Below are 19,319 nucleotides of genomic sequence, written 5' to 3' on the forward strand. Positions count from 1 at the left end.
TCGGTTTAAATTTAAGCACTGAAAGATTTCAGCTAAAGATGTTTCGATCTACTCTTTCTAAATTCACAGTGAGATCAGTCTGGAAATTCATGCTGGTCTTAACTGGTCTTTTCAGCAGGGTGTGCTACATTGCTTGGATCAAAGTGCATGTTCGTGTGCTTGTGTTTGCAAGTGTGTATCTACAGAGAGCAAACGTGTTTTGTGCCGAAAGCTCAGGCTTTAAATGAAGCATGTCAACAACCTCTGCTTTTCTTTTGTCTAAAACAAGACAGTTTCATGATCTTTCCTCCAGTTTGTATGTATGTGTGGGTTGTGTTCCATTTGTTTTATGGCCTTGGCGTATTTGCTGCCTGCTGTGCGGTGAGTTGTAGGCAGTCCAGCTCTGTGTGATTTCTGCCATCCCTTTCTGATTTTAGTTGTCTCCCCCCTAACATTCTGTGCTATGATCTGCACACATTGCAGAGTTATTTATTAGGTTTCTGGTCTCAAGTGTGTATGTGAAGGAGCGAGTCAGTGTTTCTAACTGCTAGCCAAGTGCATGTTAATGCCAATGAAATGTTGAATTGCTGGGATGTTGAAAGCTTTCACACCTTTTAGCTCGACTTACATTACCACCACATATTTGAGACACAATGAAGCTAGAAGCAGTGCTGAAATCAATGCAATGAAGCTTTGAACATAATGTGTTTGAACAGTCAGAGAGTTGTCTCTTTAAAAAAATATAATGCTTTAATCTCTTGTGCTAGCATTACTTATTTTAATTTACAATGAATATAATGTAAGTAGGTTCTCAATTGTTTCTCTAAGACAGCAATAAGAGCAAATGTAGGTTTTTAAGTCCAATAATAGACCTTATAATGTCTCAAACTGCACTGTTGTACTGATTTCCCAAGATAGCACCTGCAATCAAAATTCAATATTTTAAAATTAACTCAAACATTTTAATTTAATATGTTAATTTAAAATTCTTCCAAGTCCAAATTATCTGGCCTATCCACATTCATTTAATAATTCTATACCCTTGCAGTATGTCATCAGTTGTTTCCTTGTATTTATCTTAAGGAATTTTAGGAGAAACATCTGAGACAAAGTGATACTTAAATGAAACGGGTAACTCAAATAAGTCTCATGAGCTATGAATGAGAAACCTCTGAGCAATAACATATTCTTTTTTCTTCAGTTTCCTCCAAAATATTGCATTTCTCTACTGTTTTCAGGGCACAACAATAAGCAGAACTACTTCTCATAGTGAGAATTAGAGTGTGGGTTGATAATAGGGTTGCACAATGTCTCCTCATAATTCCTACTTGAAGGAGAGATGTTAGATTACTGGCATAATGGTCTATAAGTACTGCTCCTCCTCTTTTAACCCAGTATCTCTGGCTGCCCCTGAGGCTTACGCCTGGATCAAAGTAGAGTTTAGCTCCCTCTGCCTCCATCTCTGTGTTCAGAAATCAGGCAAGGGGTAATTTCCTATTCAATGGCTTTTGTTCTGTGTGTTCTCTGTAAATTCTTTCATTAGATCATATGGAACTGGACTGTGTCCAGACTCATCCCTTTTCCTTGAGGATCCAGAGAATGCCATGTACTGTGCGCTGTTTTAAAATGGACAGGATATTTTGTATGGGATCCAGGGCCTTGTAACATGGTTTTGTCTGAGGGACTATTTGCTGCATTGAAGGTACTGTTAGGGAAAGTACAACATGAAGTCTGCATCAGATGTGAAAGGATTGGCTGGGAAAATCTCCCTGTTCACCAAGCTGGTATTGTGATTTTTTTTTTTAGGGCAGTCTGGGAACCATGTTCTGATGACTGTGCCTCTCTTGATCATTATCTGGCTATTGCTTGGATGCCTCCTCCCACCAACTGTTCATGTGACTGGAAGACTGCTGAGAGTTGGGCTCAGTTTTATGCCTATTCAATTTATGTAGTAGATTAGCAGGGTAAAATGATCCTCTGAATGGACAAGATCAATGAGGTGGCCCTCTTGTTGAGTGTACAACTAGGGTTCTAGGATTGGGAATCATAAGGAATTAACTAATTCTGGTTCTGTTTCTGTCCAATATTTTTCCAATTATTGTTTCTATCAATATATGAAATAAAAATTCAATACAATATAAAGGTGTTGATATATTTAATTTATTCATTTATTTTTATGAAATACCACTGATTACAACAAAGCTCAACAAGCCATCAGTAACTTCACTGACTGCAACTGCAGTCTGTCGAGTCTCAAGTACACATATAACAGTTCTTGTTTCATTTCAAATTGAACATGATGGAATAACGTGTTGTTCGGCAATAAGGGAAATCAGTTTAGTAACCGATCTGACTGAATGATAAGTGTTTTTGATTCATAAACCGAACTGGCTAATAAGAGTCATTCAATCGGGAATCACACTGCACAGGCCATGATGTTTGTTTTTGCAAACAAAAGAACTGGCCAAGAGTCATTCATTCAGGAAATGAAGTAAAATCACTGTTTCTCAATGTGTGTTCTTGTGCATTCTTACATTCATGTTGGCTCGTTCGACGTTCTCATCTACCTTCGGGAAAAATAGAGAATTGTTAAGAGGTTGTTGAATCTATATTTTGCAGCACATCTCAAAACTTGCATATAGGGATGAAACAATACCACTTTTTCTCTTCATATTCCGATATCGGAAATCTCAGTATCAGCCAATCCCGATCCGATACCAGTGCTGTTTTTTTGCATAATCAATTTAGAATATCTTTACATTATTGTGTGGAACTAATTGGAATTACTCTTTAATGTGTAAAGTAACACAAACCACTAACTACACATTATTTCAATATAAATGTATAGCTTATTAAGAAACACTTTATTATTAACTAGTATACTGGATAACGTAGCAGCAAATTTAACAGTAATTCCAGTATAAGTCATCAGCAGCTTTTTTTATTTTCTTTTTTGCCACATTTTTTTCAACTTGTATCTCTTTTTTGTTCAATTTAGTTGTAAGATATCAGCTCAATTTTCATTCACACAGTTATTTTTTGGAACCCATTCAACTTAAATATTATTATAATTTGTAAACATATAATAAAACATTATAATAGTAATATATCTCAATCGTGCACCTTTAACTTTTAAACCCCTCACACTTTTATTTTGACATTCTGAACTCTCCAGGAAGTCCTGTAAGTTTGTCTGTTTGTAGGCAAGTTCACAGTAGTTTAATTTGGTTCTTGTTCAAATTCTGGTAAAGTGCACCTCCAGTGCCATTGTAAATGCATATCATAAGTAGAGATACACCGATTGCAATTTTCATGGCCGATTTCGATTTCCGATTGTTTGCAAGTGTGACCTGCCGATACCGATTTTGTTCCGATTGCGATTTTCTTTCTAAGAACTATTATTGACCACATATACAAACAAAATCTACCTTTCTTCAATGCTAAATTTTATTTTCATAATAAAATAAATTATTAAACATTACAATTTCCCCCAAACTGCACTAAGTTACAGGATCTTCTCTCACTTAATCAACTCTCAAAATAAAGTGCTCTGTGACTAGAAAGAGGTAGAAAAAACAATTAACTGCAAATGAGTTGCTTTATATAACAGATGTCATTTTCCACTATTTTTATAAATGGACCCTTTTCTCTTTATTACTCATCTAACAAAACAATTCCAAAGATCTGAAAAACTGAAGTGTCCAATATGCTCAACTTACGTTAGATGTCCAAATATCAGTTGTAAAACTTAGCACTGCTTCGGGAACGGCTTGCATACCTGTCAACGCTCCCGTTATTTCTCCCAAAGAAACTCCCGTAATTTGTATGGCCCAAACCACTTTATATGAATAATCAAATCAATATATTATTCCAAGGTGGTCCAGTTGCCAGATCTTGAATGAAACGCATCCTACTCAGACGATAGACACATCATACACATTACAAATCATTTATGATCACAAACTGGCAACCTGCAACCCAGTTGCGCAGGCAGTAGACACGGGATGTTAAATCAAGCATCACTGGTAGAGGGGAGGAGAAGACTCAGCTGGTGCTCCGGTGAAAAAAACAAAATATACATGTGCATATAACAACAGCTGGATGGAAGAATTGAATTTCATATCCCAAAGCCATATCGACAATGCCCACGCCTTTTGCAATGAGTGTCACACTGATTTTAATATCGGACACGGTGGGAAAAATTACGTTAAATCACAACGGCACAATTTGTATGTATTTAGCCTGCCTCCAGCACCCCCTTCCCCTCTCCCGGATTTGTGTACCCAAATGTTGACAGATAACAGGCTGCGTGTGTTACATGACACAAGATTAAACAACTTGGGCAACGTGATGTCGGAAAGTACCTCGTACTCCCTGATAAACCGAGGAAATTTATCAAATTTCTGATCCCTCTGTCCTCAACTATGGAGAACAGCTGGTCATCCAGGGCCATGAATTCCATAATTTTCCTCGTAATTGCTTTGGTATTTTCGCTGCTCATACCAAGGAAAGATAGGAGAGGCTGCTGACTTGTGACTGGCTCTGAGCTCTGGCTAGCTTTAGCCGCTTTCACTTTTTAGCTTCTTTTTTAAAATGGGCATTTTCAGCTGGGTGATGGTGTTATAAATGTCTAATTAGGTTTGTTGATCCGAAAGTTATTGTGGTGGTTCCCCACGGTTTACTTTGGCCTTACAATTATTACACATTTCTAACTTTATGTATTCTTCACTCACACAGTGAAGATCTCCCACACCAATGACATGTTTACATGTAGCTGTGACGTTATTGCCTGCGCCGCTGGCAACAAAACGGACCGGCTTGGAATCGGTAAGACGTGAGGCTGACCGGCCGGTTACCGGTCCGGGCCGAGCATGTGGAAAATCGGCTAATTCCGGTCCCTGGCCGGTCGATCGGTGCATCTCTAATTATAAGTGAACCAAACTATTGAACATCTACATCTGAGATGCTGTTCTTGAGTAGTGCTCAAATATTGCACACCACATGAAGGCTAAAAATAGCCATGAGAGTGTGTGTAAACAGAGCAGCACCATTCACCAACGCGCTGGAGCTGTGCATGCATTTTATATATTCACTTATAAAACACAGCCTTTTGTGATTCACAGAACTATCACACGTCAAGTGGCTTTGAATAAAATGCATGAGTCATATGAACTACTTTAAATGTGTTTTTATGGTTCTTTTATGTCATTTTTTTGTGCTTGATAGTAACGAACATGACTAACACACAGTATTGGATTTAGCTCGGGCTTGTCGGACCGATACCCGATCTGTCTAAAAGCTTAGATATCGGAGCCGATACCGATCCAGGTATAGGATCGGTACATCCCTACTCGAAATACATTCTATGTAAATACATTCTACATCCTCCCTGTCCTTTCCAAGTTTGCTCTTTTAAGATAGTTAGGCAAGGTCAAATTTCATGAAATGCAAGTCTATTCTTTGCGTTCTTAACATTGAGGAAAAACCCTCTGGTCATGCTGCGTGTTCTTACTTTACTAAATAGAAACAACTTGTTTCCCGATTACTCTTCTTGATTACTAAATAGAAACAACTTGTTTCCCCGATTACTCACCTTGATTTCTAACCCTATTGCAATCATTGTGGAATATGGGTGCACTTAGGTCTGATGATCTTTGCTCAGTTGATGATTTGTACATGATTTGGAAACAGAGAGACAGATGAAGAAACCAAGGAGAGAAAGAGAGAGGGAGGAAAGAGAAGATTGGTATGGAGTGTAAGTAAAAAAAATACTGCTGGTTTTGAGTGAGGTGGATGCTAGTATTGCCATCGTAACCATCGTTTTAATAACCTTAGTGTCTTGTTGATTTTTATTTAATGCTTTTTTGTACACTTGAGTGTGTATGGTTGGTAGGGCATGAATATGCATTTGTGTCTGTGCTTCATATAGAAGGGAAAGAGTATGATTTGTGGCTCTAGATTCCATAACAATCTGATCACAGAAATAGCCCTATGGTTTCCAACTGTGGCCACACTGGCTTGTGTGTGTGTGTGTGTGTGTGTGTGTGTGTGTGTGTGTGTGTGTGTGTGTGTGTGTGTGTGTGTGTGTGTGTGTGTGTGTGTGTGTGTGTGTGTGTGTGTGTGTGTGTGTGTGTGTGTGTTTGTTTGTTGGCAGGGCTGGTGCAGCTGGGCAGGTAGTGACCAGAGAATCCTGTGGTCTGGTCACCCCAGTTCTGTTCCAGGCTCTTGAGTCCCAGGTCCTATGCTTAACAGGGCATGGAAACCACCTAAAATTCACAGACTCTGGAAATGTCTGGCATATTTGAGGCTGGTTCTGTGGGTCACACATTTTTATCAGGTTCTGGGAAACAGACAGGGAAACAGAACAGGCATGAGTTGCTAATGTGCGAGCATTAAGGTGGTTTCAAGTCTGCAACGCACTCCAATCTACAGCAATATATTAGACTTGACTGATGGCAGTATGACCAAAATCTCATATCATAATATAAATCATTTAATCTGGACTCATAGAATCACGTTACTATACCTAAAAAAAAATCATTTGTAAAATGATTTCCTGGTAAAATAACAGCAGAGACTCTACAACAATTAACTTTTTTCACTTTCACACAAATCAAGATCTAAACTGTAGATTATCAGTTTATAAACACTTTTTTGTGTTCTTCACACGATTAAATATTATGACATCTAAACACTTTTACTCTGGCTCATGACCTAAGGTGAAAAATTTTAAAGTTTGCATCACATAACCAGCTTGTTTGAGTGCAATACAATTTTTCAGTAGCTCAGCTAATAGAGCATTGCAAAAGTGATGCAAAGGACATGGGAAATGAGTCATGAAAACCACGTGAGTCTATACATTAGTTCCTAGAAGCACCACAAAATGATGTGGTTGATTTGCAATTGTATTTTTCATCTCACTTATGCTTTTTATGACACTCTTGTTTAGGTTTAGGGCAGGTAGGTTAATTTTGTTGTTTTAAAACTCGATAGAGCATTAACCCTGAAAACCCCATCTATTTGGAAGAACATTTAACTCCCTTTTAGCTACACACAGTGGAAATGTATGTGCAATGAACCACAAAATGTCGCTACAGTCAAATCATTTTCAAGACATCAGGCTGGAAATTGTATGCCACAGTAGCAGTATAAATAACTATATATATTTTTTTGCTTCAAATTCAACAAAAATAATAACAACAAAATATATATTAATTAACCATGCGATAATGCCTATTTTTGGATACCCCAGTTAATTAAATTCAAATGAAATCTATTTCTTCTCATTTTATTTTCTCAGATTTTATTTCTTTTTATTTGGCACTTGATGGATGCAAACCAACAGATAAGATTATTCATAACAAATGAATGATAAGTCTGGCATCGGTGCAAAAAGCTTCTCATTATGTAACACTTGAGATAAAAAATAAAAGAGAAGAAAAAAACTAATAATATATACACTCACTGAGCAGTTTATTGTGAACACTATTGTCCTAATAAAGTGCCCGACCTGGTCTTCTGCTGTTGTAGCCCATTCGCCTCAAGGTTCGACATGTTGTGCTTTCTGAGATGCTATTCTGCTCACTTCAATTGTACAGAGTGGTTATCTGAGTTACCGTAGCCATTTTGTCAGCTCAAACCAGTCTGGCCATTCTCTGTTGACCTCTCTCATAAACAAGGTGTTTCCATCTGCAGAACTGCCGTTCACTGGATGTTTTTTGTTTTTGGCACCATTCTGAGTAGTTTCTAGAGACAGTTGTGCATGAAAATCACAGAAGATCAGCAATTACAGAAATATTCAAACCAGCCCATCTGGCACCAACAATCATGCCATAGTCGAAATCACTGAGATCACATTTTTCCCCATTCTGATGGTTGATGTGAACTAACTGAAGCTCCTGACCCATATCTTCATGATTTTATGCATCACACTGCTGCAACATGATTGGCTGATTAGATAATCGCATGAATAAGTAGGTGTACAGGTCTTCCTAATAAAGTGCTCAGTGACTGTATATGGATCATATATGTTTTTTTTTCTGATTGGATAAGCCACATCCAAAGCTGTTGTAAAACAGTTAACATTTCTACTAGCGACGGACAACACAAGTCATCAAAAATTTTATCTAATGCTAACTTGCTAACACAAACAAGCACAAAAGTCCTACATTACAGACAGACAGTCATTATTATACAGACAAACTTTTAATTATTTAAAAGCTAATTATTTTACATCTGCATCCCTTTGCACTGTTTTCATGGTGTGTGATCATAGCTATGCATACACTGAACTGTTGGTAATAACCACCACAAGTATAGTAGATATAATGACCTCCATATGTTACATGTGCATTAACTCTCTTTAAATTCTGCTCCACATCTCCTTGACTTATGTTTGCTCAACTTGAGGAATAATGGTTCATACAAAGGTCTGTTTGAGGTGAACTTATCAATGGCTCTTTGTTTCAAGCCTTTCTGAGTTGAAATCATGAGGGAACTCGAAGGGGAAAGAGATCTGATTGGTGTTTCTCTTCAAACCCACGTTCATTCCTTTCTTTTGTGACTTCTGGCATATGCCGAGAGCCTGGGCTCGGGCCGTGCCGCTTTGTTTTGGTTCTCTGTGTTACTTTCCCCCATCTCCTTTCCTGACTCTATAATCTGCTCCTCATCAGAGCTGGATTTGCCACTGGCTTCCCAATTAGAAAGTTCCACGTCATATAGGGCACATTTAATGATTACCGTGGCAAACTTTCCAGATGACTTTTGTCTCCCAGGGTTTTTTCTCTTGTTTGCATTTTCCACAAGCAAAAAGACCGTGACTGAAACCATACCTTGAGGGGTTTTCTGTGTCAGGTCTGTAAAGCTGTCCTTTAGCTGGATTCATGTTTTATAGCAGTCAGGCTTCCATTTATAAAATGAAAACAGAAACATATCGCTCCAAAAGCCTTTGAAAACACATGGAAGTCTTTCCAAGAGACTACACACTTTTCTAAGAGCTTATGATACATTATTTGAGATAATGTTACTTACAAAAAAAAAAATGTATTAAAAGAAATAGGCACCTGATTCAGAGTTGTGTCATCTTTGACCTTGTCATTGTGTTAAGCTGTTTTTTTGAGCAGCTCAAAATGTTTCTCAGCTTTTCCAGCTGTGTGAAGTAAAGCCCTGATAAAAAGCAGCACAAAAGATCCAGTCTTTCTCCCGTGGACTGAGTCTCTGCTCCAGTTTTGGCTTGAGTTCTGAAAAGCTGTCTTGAATCTAACTGAGGAACCGCTCACTCTCTCTCTCACACACACACACACACACACACACACAGCAAAACGACCCCCCGCCCTCTGTACCCCTCCGTGACTTGACCTGCTTGTAGTCCAGTGGAAAGAAAAAAGAATCAGCCGATGTGTATTGATAGGGAAAGACCACAAAATCAACAACACTGACAATACTATCTTGCCAGGCTTAAGGGCCATTTAACCTGCGTAAACACCATAAAGAACTTTTCAAAAGGGATGGTTAGATTGTTGAAGGACTTCACATGGTTTGTTCAGGTGTCCCACGGAGCTCCACTAAACACTGACCACTTTTATGTGTGTGTCTTATTTCAGTATGAGTTGGATTAGATAATTTTATCGCCAGCTGTGATAAGAAGTTATGTGTGTGTGTTATTGCCACCAGGGTTGAAGTTTGTCATTATTCTTATGTCATGTCATGTTAAATTGCTTTGTTTCCTCTCTCTCTCTCTCTCTCTCTCTCTCTCTCTTTGTACCTACTTTAATTAAAATACTAAATAGAAAATAAATAACCCCTGGCAAACGTTACTCTGTATAATGTAGGTATAATTGTTTTAAGAAATCTTTTATACCTACTTCAATTCAAATACTAAATAATAAAAGATGTGTTATTTAGAGAGTGAAGGGTTTTAACTATAGGTACTGATGGTACTGTATAATGTTTTAGATGTATATTTATTGTTATTTTTCACGTTTTATGATATTTCACAATGCATTTATTATTTTTTTTTATTTGAGGTGTTTTACATGCTATTATTATTTATTGTTCTTAATTAATTATATATGTAATTTGAAAAAGATAATCAAGGGCTTGTTTATGTGCACTGCACCAAATGTCCAAGATAAATTTCCTGAGATAGTAATTCAAATGTCAATTTCTTAGGAACTGGTGTCCACAGACAGTGACTAAGACAGTGACTTGTCAAGTGCAGAATGGCACCACTCTTCAGAGAGTGTATCAGACCTGCAGGTGGCCTCAAGGCTGCAATGGAGGAAGGTGAGTTTATTATTTACACACACACTCACACATTTGGTTTTTGTATCATTGTGGGGACCTCCCATTAGGTGTATTTGCAGCATGCAGCCTTCGCAGTAAATTTTATGCCATTTTTCTGTTCAGAGATCATGTGTAAACAGGACCCATAGTTGAAATGACGGAAAATAAATCTCAGCATGCTGTTGTGCGAAATCTTGAAAGGGCTTCAGATTTCTTCTTTTAAACCCTCTGATGCCTTTTCCTCATAGACTTCTATTGTAAGTGCATTGCTGTACAGTACATGCGTTTCTACGTTGTTTTTACAAACTGAGGGATGTGCTCCAAATAAATTGTGCCCCACTATTTTTATTTATTAGCCTACAATATTTCTGGCACTGCTAGTTAACGGTAATTTCCAGCAAACATCAGATTATTTTTGTAGTGCTATGTGGATTGTAGCCATGCATATAATGCATGGAAATCTGTTGCTTGTGTCAAGTTTATCTGCCAATTTTATGACAGTTTAATTGATTTCATGTGTTAAAGTGTCTGTAGACTTGTAATGGTCTTAAATTAAGCTAATATAATTAATATAAGTTAACCATAATCGTAACCCTAACACTAAACTTTTAGCATTTTCACATCCATGTGAAATAAGACATTATTTAGTATTTTCATTATGTTGTTTTCTTTGTGGGGACCACAAGGTAGGTTTCCAAAATAGGTTTTTCACTTTTCACTATCTTTGCATGGATATTTGTTAACAGTTAAAAAGTCCTTCATTTGATGTGTTTGTGTTGTAGCTACCGCACTGTGGTCCGTCCATCCTATAAAGTCGTTTACCGCACCATCACCTCTCTGGAGTGGAAATGTTGCCCGGGATACAGCGGATCTCAGTGTGAGGAAGGTAAGTTAGTAAACTACTAAATTCAGAACTACACACAGCTCTAATGAAGGAATATCCCTGCTGTGTGTGTTTCTTAAAGCATAACTACACAAACGTAATGTAGGATAGTGATATTTGTTATTTTAAGCTTATACAGGCTCACATGAACAGAACACCACACAACTAATGTCCTGCCCTGGCTAAAGCTCACATCTCACTTTGACTTTGACTTGCTCTGGTTTGCTCTTCTGTCTCTGTTTGTAAATCATACTCCACTGTCAGTCGAGAAAAGATGAGGAGCAGGATGGATGGCTATTGTGAGACCGTGAAGGCATGTGTGTATGCGCGAGTGAGTGTGTGATTAATGTGAGCGCTTGTCTATGCTGTGTTTGCGTGCTTTTTCTGGCTGCTTTGCCTTATGACTGAGCGTGTGTGTGTGTGTGTGTGTGTGTTTGGCTACATTCGCTGAGTGTCGGTGTCAGTGTGAGCCATGCTGGGAGTAACTGTGAAGATCAGCCAGCTCCTCTCCTCTTCTCTCTTCGTGCACAGCCACTGCAGTGAGTTGGCCAAAGTTCTCTGTGTCAGAGTAATAGTTTTTCAAATGTACACTTTTAAGGTCCACTAAATTATTTAATGTAGCAGGAATAGCGGCAAATTTAATAAACTTTTATAGACAATTTATGCACTCTGTAAATTGCAGTTAGAGATCTGATGCCATATGTTATGTGGCCTTCAGAGTACCAGCTGTACTTACTACTTTCTGTCTTTGAGGGAGGGTTGAGTACCTGTAGACCCAGCCAAAGGCTTTGTCCATCTGTAGCCCTTCATCTTTTCTGAGCAAAATTAGGAGAAACAGTCAACAAACCACATGGATTTTTAAAATGAAAATTTTGGAAAAGTATGTTCATCTACTCATCATCTGCATACCTCACTCAGGTAACACTTGTTTTGGCATCTTTCCAGCTCCCCAACTCCACATTTCTCTTTTATATTTATGCCTATTTTAATATCCATCTATTACTAGTCCAAAGAGGGAAATTAGAGCTGAAGTCAGTCTCCACCCACACAGGTCTTAACCCACACTCTACATGCCTTACCCCAAAAATAAGCTTTTTATCTTTTTTTTTAGTATTAGCTTTATTTATGAATCTGTTTCGATTGAGACTATCCCGACTGTCCCCAAAGGGACTTTTGCCTGATTTAGATTTAGACTTTTGAGGACAATTTTAGCACATGTTATTCCCCAAACTGTAGCTAAGTACGTAAGCATACAAACACCTACAGCCAACTGGAATCCCAATCTTTATATATTCACACAATTAAATACCCTAAGGACAGTTGACATCTCTGAAATGAGAGATAAAGTGGGTGAATTAAGTGATATCTGTTCCTCATGAGGGAGGGTTGATAAAATGAGTAGAGGATAGGGACTTTGAACACTAATGTATTATCGGTACCATGTGAGACACTTTGATCAAAGACACTCTTGAGTGGAACTGACAGCTCCAGTCTCTCTTTCTCTGTCTGTCTCTCTCTCTCTTTCTGACACCACAGTGTAGAGCAGAGCTATTCAACATAGAGCATGCAGGCCGCATGCAGGCCTCGAGCCATCTTTTGCTACCTGTGTTAAGATTTCATCATCAAAAATAAATGTATCAATAGCCTGCCCTTCTAAAAAGCTGATTTATTCTGGCTAGCCCTAGTGAAAATGTATTTAACAAATTCTATTTAACTGTAAACCGCTCACACACACACAAGACGAGACAGTCACAATGTAAATGGGAAACTGCTTTATTCACAAAGCAAAGCAGGCAAAAGTACAAACAAGGGGCAAATCCAGTGAAGAGTAGTCAAGGGGAGCGAGAGGTCGAAGCCGGGGAATCGGAGAATCGGAGAATATAAAAGGGGCAAATCCAAAGAGAGAGGTCGTGGAAAGCGTAGGGTCAAAGCCGGGGTAATCAGAATCAGCGAGACGGGACTAGTGGGAGCAAAAGACAGGGGAACAAGGGGAGCTGGTAAGCTAAGGGGTGAACGAGAGGAGTACTAAACTAGACGAGGCTAGCGGGGGGCAAAGAGACAGGAAACTAAATACAATAACCAACAAGCGGGAGACGAATGTGCTGTGATATTTATAGAGAAGGTGCAGGTGTAAACAATGAAAGGTGATGAGACGAGTGCAGGTGAAACGAATAAAGGGGTGATTGAGACGAGTGCAGGTGGTCATAATGTTCTGGCCATTGGGAGCGGGCATGTGAGCCCAAGGGGGGAGATAGTGTACGAGCGTGTGAGTTCGTAGGAGCAAAAACGAGCGTGCAAGCTCGAGCGAGCAAAACGGGCGTGGTAGCCCGAGGGAGCAAAACAAGCGAGGAAGCTCGAGGGGGCGGAGCGAGGGAGCGGGGTTCGTGACATTAAAATACATTTATTTAATGATAAGTATACTACAAAAGCATTAACATATCTATGTACTAATTGAAAGTACTATGTAATTGCACTTATTTCATGCTTTCTTCAAATGCACACAGAGAAACTTTGACCACTACAAATTAAGTGGTAAAGTAGTATAGCTTTTACAAATGCAATTAGGGTAAGTATATATTAAGTTCAAATATAGTGTACATTAAGAAAATACACTGGTTAAGTGCTTGTTTCCATCAAACTTGTTTTATAGTTCTACAATTTGTTTGAACAGTGTTAAATGCAATTGTCATAATAATGTAAAAAATAATTTTAGTAATATTTTCCTATTATACATACGGTGGACTGTTTATTTTATTACGCCATGTTTGTTCTGAGAACTTTTAAGAGTGCACGTTTTATTGCCATTTCAACATACTGTTATCATATTAACAGAGAACAAAATCTTTATTGAGTCTTATAACTCAGTTATACTTGTCTTAAGACAAGAGGTCACTAACACTGGAAACTTATTAATTTAAAAATGATAATTAAAACATTATTTTGAGTACTTTTTTAATTGCACAATGCACATTCCTTAAAACATAAGAGTGATACTAAATTTACATGTGCTGCAGTCAACGCATCAGGTTGTGACATCATAACAAAAATATTAAGTAAAAAAACATTACTACAGTCGTGGTTACTATGGTTAATACTGTATATCCATGATAAAGTTTTATAAGGGTATCATTTATTAACGAGGATTACAGATCATTATTCATATTTTTATTAACTCTGAATTTAAATAAACCTGCAAAAATTTTCACACAAGCCTATTATAATAAATGTCATGTCTAAGTTTGTCATTACATAGTGTGAATAACTCTAGATGCTGTTTTTATGTCATTACCTCAGAAAGAGGACTATCACTGACTGGTGTATTTTAGCATTTCTGCACATCAAGACGAGCGGAAGAAAAAATAGTTCTGTTGCCATGCAACGATTCGCTCATATAAGTTTTTTTTCACTTCGAAGCTTTTGAGATGCATTAATATTCATGTGATCTAAATAATATCACTTGTAAAAAAAAATTTTTTTTAAAAACCCTTCAGAATCTATATTTTTATTTGAGGATCGATATTCTTGATACCACATCAGTATCGGAAGTACCGATAGTTTAGTATCGATCCAACCATCCCGACCATGCTTGGTCCTCCAGGAGTATATTTTATTGCCAGCCGAAATGCAGTCGTGGTGTAGGCAAGAAGTATATTATTATTATTATTATTATTACAACATTAATGGATGTCCAGCACTAATACCGTGTATTGGAGTTGCAAATGTAACATCAAAAAAATACATTATAAGTTTACATTGAGTCAATTCACATATTACAAAAATTAAATACAAGGGTAGATATTTAAAGTGTACTAAAGTATATTTGAAATAGTTATATATATTATATATAACATATATATATATATACAAATAAATAAATAAAAAAGAGTTACAATTAAAAAGTTAAGAGTGCAGCCCTCAAGGCTACAGGGATTCTGCTTTCCAGGCCCCTGAGTTTATCAAAGTTGAGTAACCATAGTGTACAGTTTGCCTCAACACTTTGAATCTATCATTCCTATGACTAATGCAATGAGCCATAACACAGAACAGAAACCACAAGTTCTGTCAATGAATGTGTGTATTTGCATGAACAATTATTAGGTCCAGTAAGTCAGATGCCGTTGAGAATGAGCTTTTTGAGATGAGATGTATTGATCTGGTCTTTACCATAACAGACAGACCTACAATAGCCCCATGGTCTTTGTTTGTGTCTACACTGGCTCCAGGTTGGTGTTATGCACACAGTATGGGTTTTAGTTTTAAATGTAAAATGTAATGACATCTCAGTGCTGGTTATTTGCATTTTTCAATGTTGTTGTAGGATCAGTTGTGTGCTGATGTGGGGTGTATGGAATGAAGAAAGAGAGAAATAAACAATTTAACAAAATCTTTTACACATCATCACCACATGTTGTTTCAAACATGTAAAAAACAAAATATTCCGTGGAACACAAAAGATAATTTTTTTAACGAATATCCTAGCCATTCTTCCATATGATGAAAGTTTAGTGAGGGCTGGGGCTGTCAAACTCAAAAATGATACTACAAAGTAGTACATTATGCTATATTCCTAGTTTATATTTCAAGTCCCTGTTCAATTTCATTATATGTAAACGAGTGGCTTGTAAATTCTTCAACATTTATAATTTTTTTGTTCCACAGAAGAAAGAAAGTCATATGGGTTTGAAATTAAATAAAGAGTAAATAATGTCAGAATTTAAATTTCTGGGTCAAATATTCCTTTATACATTTATGTATTTGCTTTATGTGGAATTACAAATATGCATACCAAAAATTACTTTTTGCTTTTATCTCTGGTTCTTTTCTTATATCTCCCTCTCACCGGTGTCATCTGATTTAGTAAAAACGTGACATCACCTCTCACTGATAACACACAACACAGATATGAAGTAAATATCAAACTTTTTATCTCAAGTAAATTGCATAAAGATCAACGTCCCACCCTCTTTCATTGACACACACCCACTTCTCTCTCTTTTGTATTTATCTGAGGTCAGTTATGGTCTATGAGCTGTTATGTTATGGTCTTACTGTCTGTGCGTAAGTCTTTCAGATGAGGCAGTTATTTTAAATGCTCACAGATGGAATTGCTCCCAGGACTCTTTCACGGACATCCAGCCTGCAGAGTTTTAAATAAACTAAATTGCTTCTCAATTTTCAGCACTTTCTGCACACATCTGTACTGTTCTGTGCATCTTAACTAGCTTAACTAGCCAAACCTCCTTTTAACCAGCTTCATTAGAAAGACCATGCTGGTTGACTAGCATTTTTTGGTGAACAGCATGGCAATATTTTTCCACCAGCTAGACCAGTAAACCAACACTGACCAGCATAAACCAACCTAGACCAGGATGGAAATTCATGCTGCATCAAGATTTTAGGCTAAAATGTATATGTATAAAGGAGAGGGTAAACTAAAAAGACTGCACCCTAGTGATGCTGCGGAGTTCCTGGCAGTGATTTGGTCATGGTGAAGGTCGGGGAGTTGTGAGAAATGTTTGATCCGGGTAATATTAACGTCCTGGTTACTTTCGTAACCTCTGTTCCCTGATGGAGGGAACGAGACGTTGTGTCGATGTAGTGACACTCTGGGTCACTCTTGAGAGCCCAAGACACCTCTGATCTTTTGAAAAAAGGCAAATGGGAATTGGTGAGTGGTATTTGCATGCTCCTCCCCCGGGCATATGGGTATAAAAGGAGGGGGCATGCTTACCGCTCATTAGGTTTTGTGCTGAGGAGCCGAGAATAAGGCCCCGGCCATTTCATCGGGTTGTTCAGCATTGTGGCAGGAGGGACACAATGTCTCATTCCCTCCATCAGGGAACAAAAGAACAAAAGTAACCAGGACATTCCCTATCTGTCACTCACTCGACGTTGTATCGATGTAGTGACACTAGGGGTCCCCTACAAAAACTGCACAACTAGCTGAACTGGGTTACGTGGATCGGCGGTACAAGGCAGGCAGACTGCTGTGTGCCTCATAGCCAGCGCACCGTTCTGGTATGTAAACTCTCCTGATGCTAGTGTGAGTGTCGAACAGCCCTTTTGTGGATGAGTCGACTACCCAAAAGGATAGGGACAGGCGTGTCCTAGTCGTGCCTCTTTTCCCTCCTTTTTTTTTTTTTCTCCCCAGAAAAAGAGAGAATTCGCTAACTGACCAGGACGCCAGTGTCCACGTCGGAGGGGTGTCACTCCCAAGGGGAAGACACCGCGGAGACAACACCCTGCCTAGAGAGAGTTAATTAAGTGGAAATACGTCTGTGAAAGAGTGTAGCGTTTGAGCTACTATAAAGGCACTTAGGTGCTGATTACATTCAGTTTGCAACCACCAGAGAATGTCCGGTTAGAACAAATTATTTATGTCCGATTGAAGAGGAGATATATCAGTGCACCACTCACAGACCACTCTTTATTGAAAAATTAACCTTCTTTATACTTCACACGTTGATGCTTATATGTAGAGATTCAGTGGAGTAGTTTCAAGGTATGTAGATGTGTGGTTCTATATAAAGAAACAATAATACTGTTGTAAAGGTATTCAATGGAAAGGAGGAGGCGAGAAACGGCTTTTCAATATAAATAATAGGTTTAATGATAAACTTAAAAGACAACACAAACACACACACGACGGACATGTCCGCTAACGATCTCTCTCTCCCGCACGGCCCTCTGCAGTCAGCCTTTAAACCTCACAGAGTCATAATTAGCCTAATACGAGACCGGGTGTGTAGGATTACGACCCGGCCCCGCCCCCCGCCCTGCCACAACTGTATGATTATTTACACATATGATATATTACTAAGAAGATATAGCAAATGCTGTATTGTCATTAAAGTCTTAATACACAAACAATATTTAGTATAACAATACTTGAAAGTTATTTTTGTAACTATATAGAATTAGCTAACAGATAGCAACATATAGATAGCATATGCTACAGCATGTACAATGAGTATAATTAAGACAAATCTTAAATGTATAAAGGCTATAAATGTAACAAATATCAAAGAGAAAATGTAACTTACTATTTGATGCACGCACACATGATACCAATTAACAACATTTGCAAAGAACATCTTTGATGAACTGGGATTATCCACAGTACCAAGAGCAATGGCACATGAGGTACAACAGAATTGCATCATAACTACTGGGTCCTAGTTATAGGTAAGCAACTGACTGCCTTATCAAAAATCTTAATAAGGACATTATACTGTTACATTGCCACTAGATGGTAGAACGAACATATTCAACTGGCCCTCATTTTAATACAATGTCATATGGTCTTGCCGAGTCCAGTCGTAAGTATGTCATGTGGAGAAGTCTCATGGTAGGTCCTGCCCAATGGGGGAGGAAGCTCTACAAGCATGGAGACTGGGGCAGAGGGGTCTCTGCCCAAGGAAGATGCAGTTTGCCAACAGGGAAACGTTTTTCAGCAGAATAAACATTGCATAGGCTTGCCTATGGGGAACCAGTGCATGCGGAGCACCTGTCCTAGTACGGGGCGTAGTTAGCACAAGTACTGGGCTGGCAGTGAGTTTCTCTGTTTCTCCTGTGTGCAATCCAAATGGATGTGTAAAGCAGGCACCGGACAAAGCATCGCTAAGGCTGGGTCTGCCTCCTGGGGCAGCGCTTGCAGGTTCACCACTTGATCCCTGAAAGGGGTCGTGGGAACCTTGGGCTCATAGCCCGTTCCGGGTCTCAGTATCATGTGAGAGTTACCTGGACCGAACGTCTCGCTGACAGAGAACACTTGCAGGTCCCCTATTCTCTTGATGGAGGTAAGCACCCTCAGGAGGGCAGTCTTCAAGAAGAGTGCCTTAAGCTCTACTGACTCTAAGAGCTCGAAGGGAGCCCCACGCAGGCCTTGCAGGACTATGGAGAGGTCCCATGAGGGAACAAGGTGTGGTCTGAAGGGATTCAACCTCCTAGCACCTCACAGAAAACTGATAATCAGATTTCAGAGGTCTGGTCGCGGGTGCCAGATGGTGACACGTCCCTGAGAAAGAAGATCCTTCCTCAGGGGAATTTTCCAGGGAGGGTTTGATGCAAGGAGCGTGAGGTCCGAGAACCAAGTCTGGGTGGGCCAATAGGGAGCCACTAGGGTGATGTGCTCCTCATCCTCCCTGACCTTGCACAGGGTCTGTGCAAGTAG

At 38.7% G+C, this 19,319-nt stretch overlaps 1 protein-coding gene across 2 annotated transcripts in view; it reads left to right on the plus strand.

Annotated features, from left to right (window-relative positions):
- Positions 1–19,319, plus strand: part of LOC127627676 (EMI domain-containing protein 1-like) — a 109,130-nt gene that overhangs the window by 6,998 nt on the left and 82,813 nt on the right. For both annotated transcript variants that reach the window (XM_052104173.1, XM_052104166.1), the window contains exons 2-3: positions 10,150–10,263; positions 11,046–11,149. In XM_052104173.1, the coding sequence (XP_051960133.1) occupies positions 10,150–10,263; positions 11,046–11,149 (218 nt within the window). The remainder of the gene's footprint in view (positions 1–10,149; positions 10,264–11,045; positions 11,150–19,319) is intronic.

Source organism: Xyrauchen texanus, chromosome 3, assembly GCF_025860055.1.
Source record: "Xyrauchen texanus isolate HMW12.3.18 chromosome 3, RBS_HiC_50CHRs, whole genome shotgun sequence".
Taxonomy (NCBI): Eukaryota; Metazoa; Chordata; class Actinopteri; order Cypriniformes; family Catostomidae; genus Xyrauchen; species Xyrauchen texanus.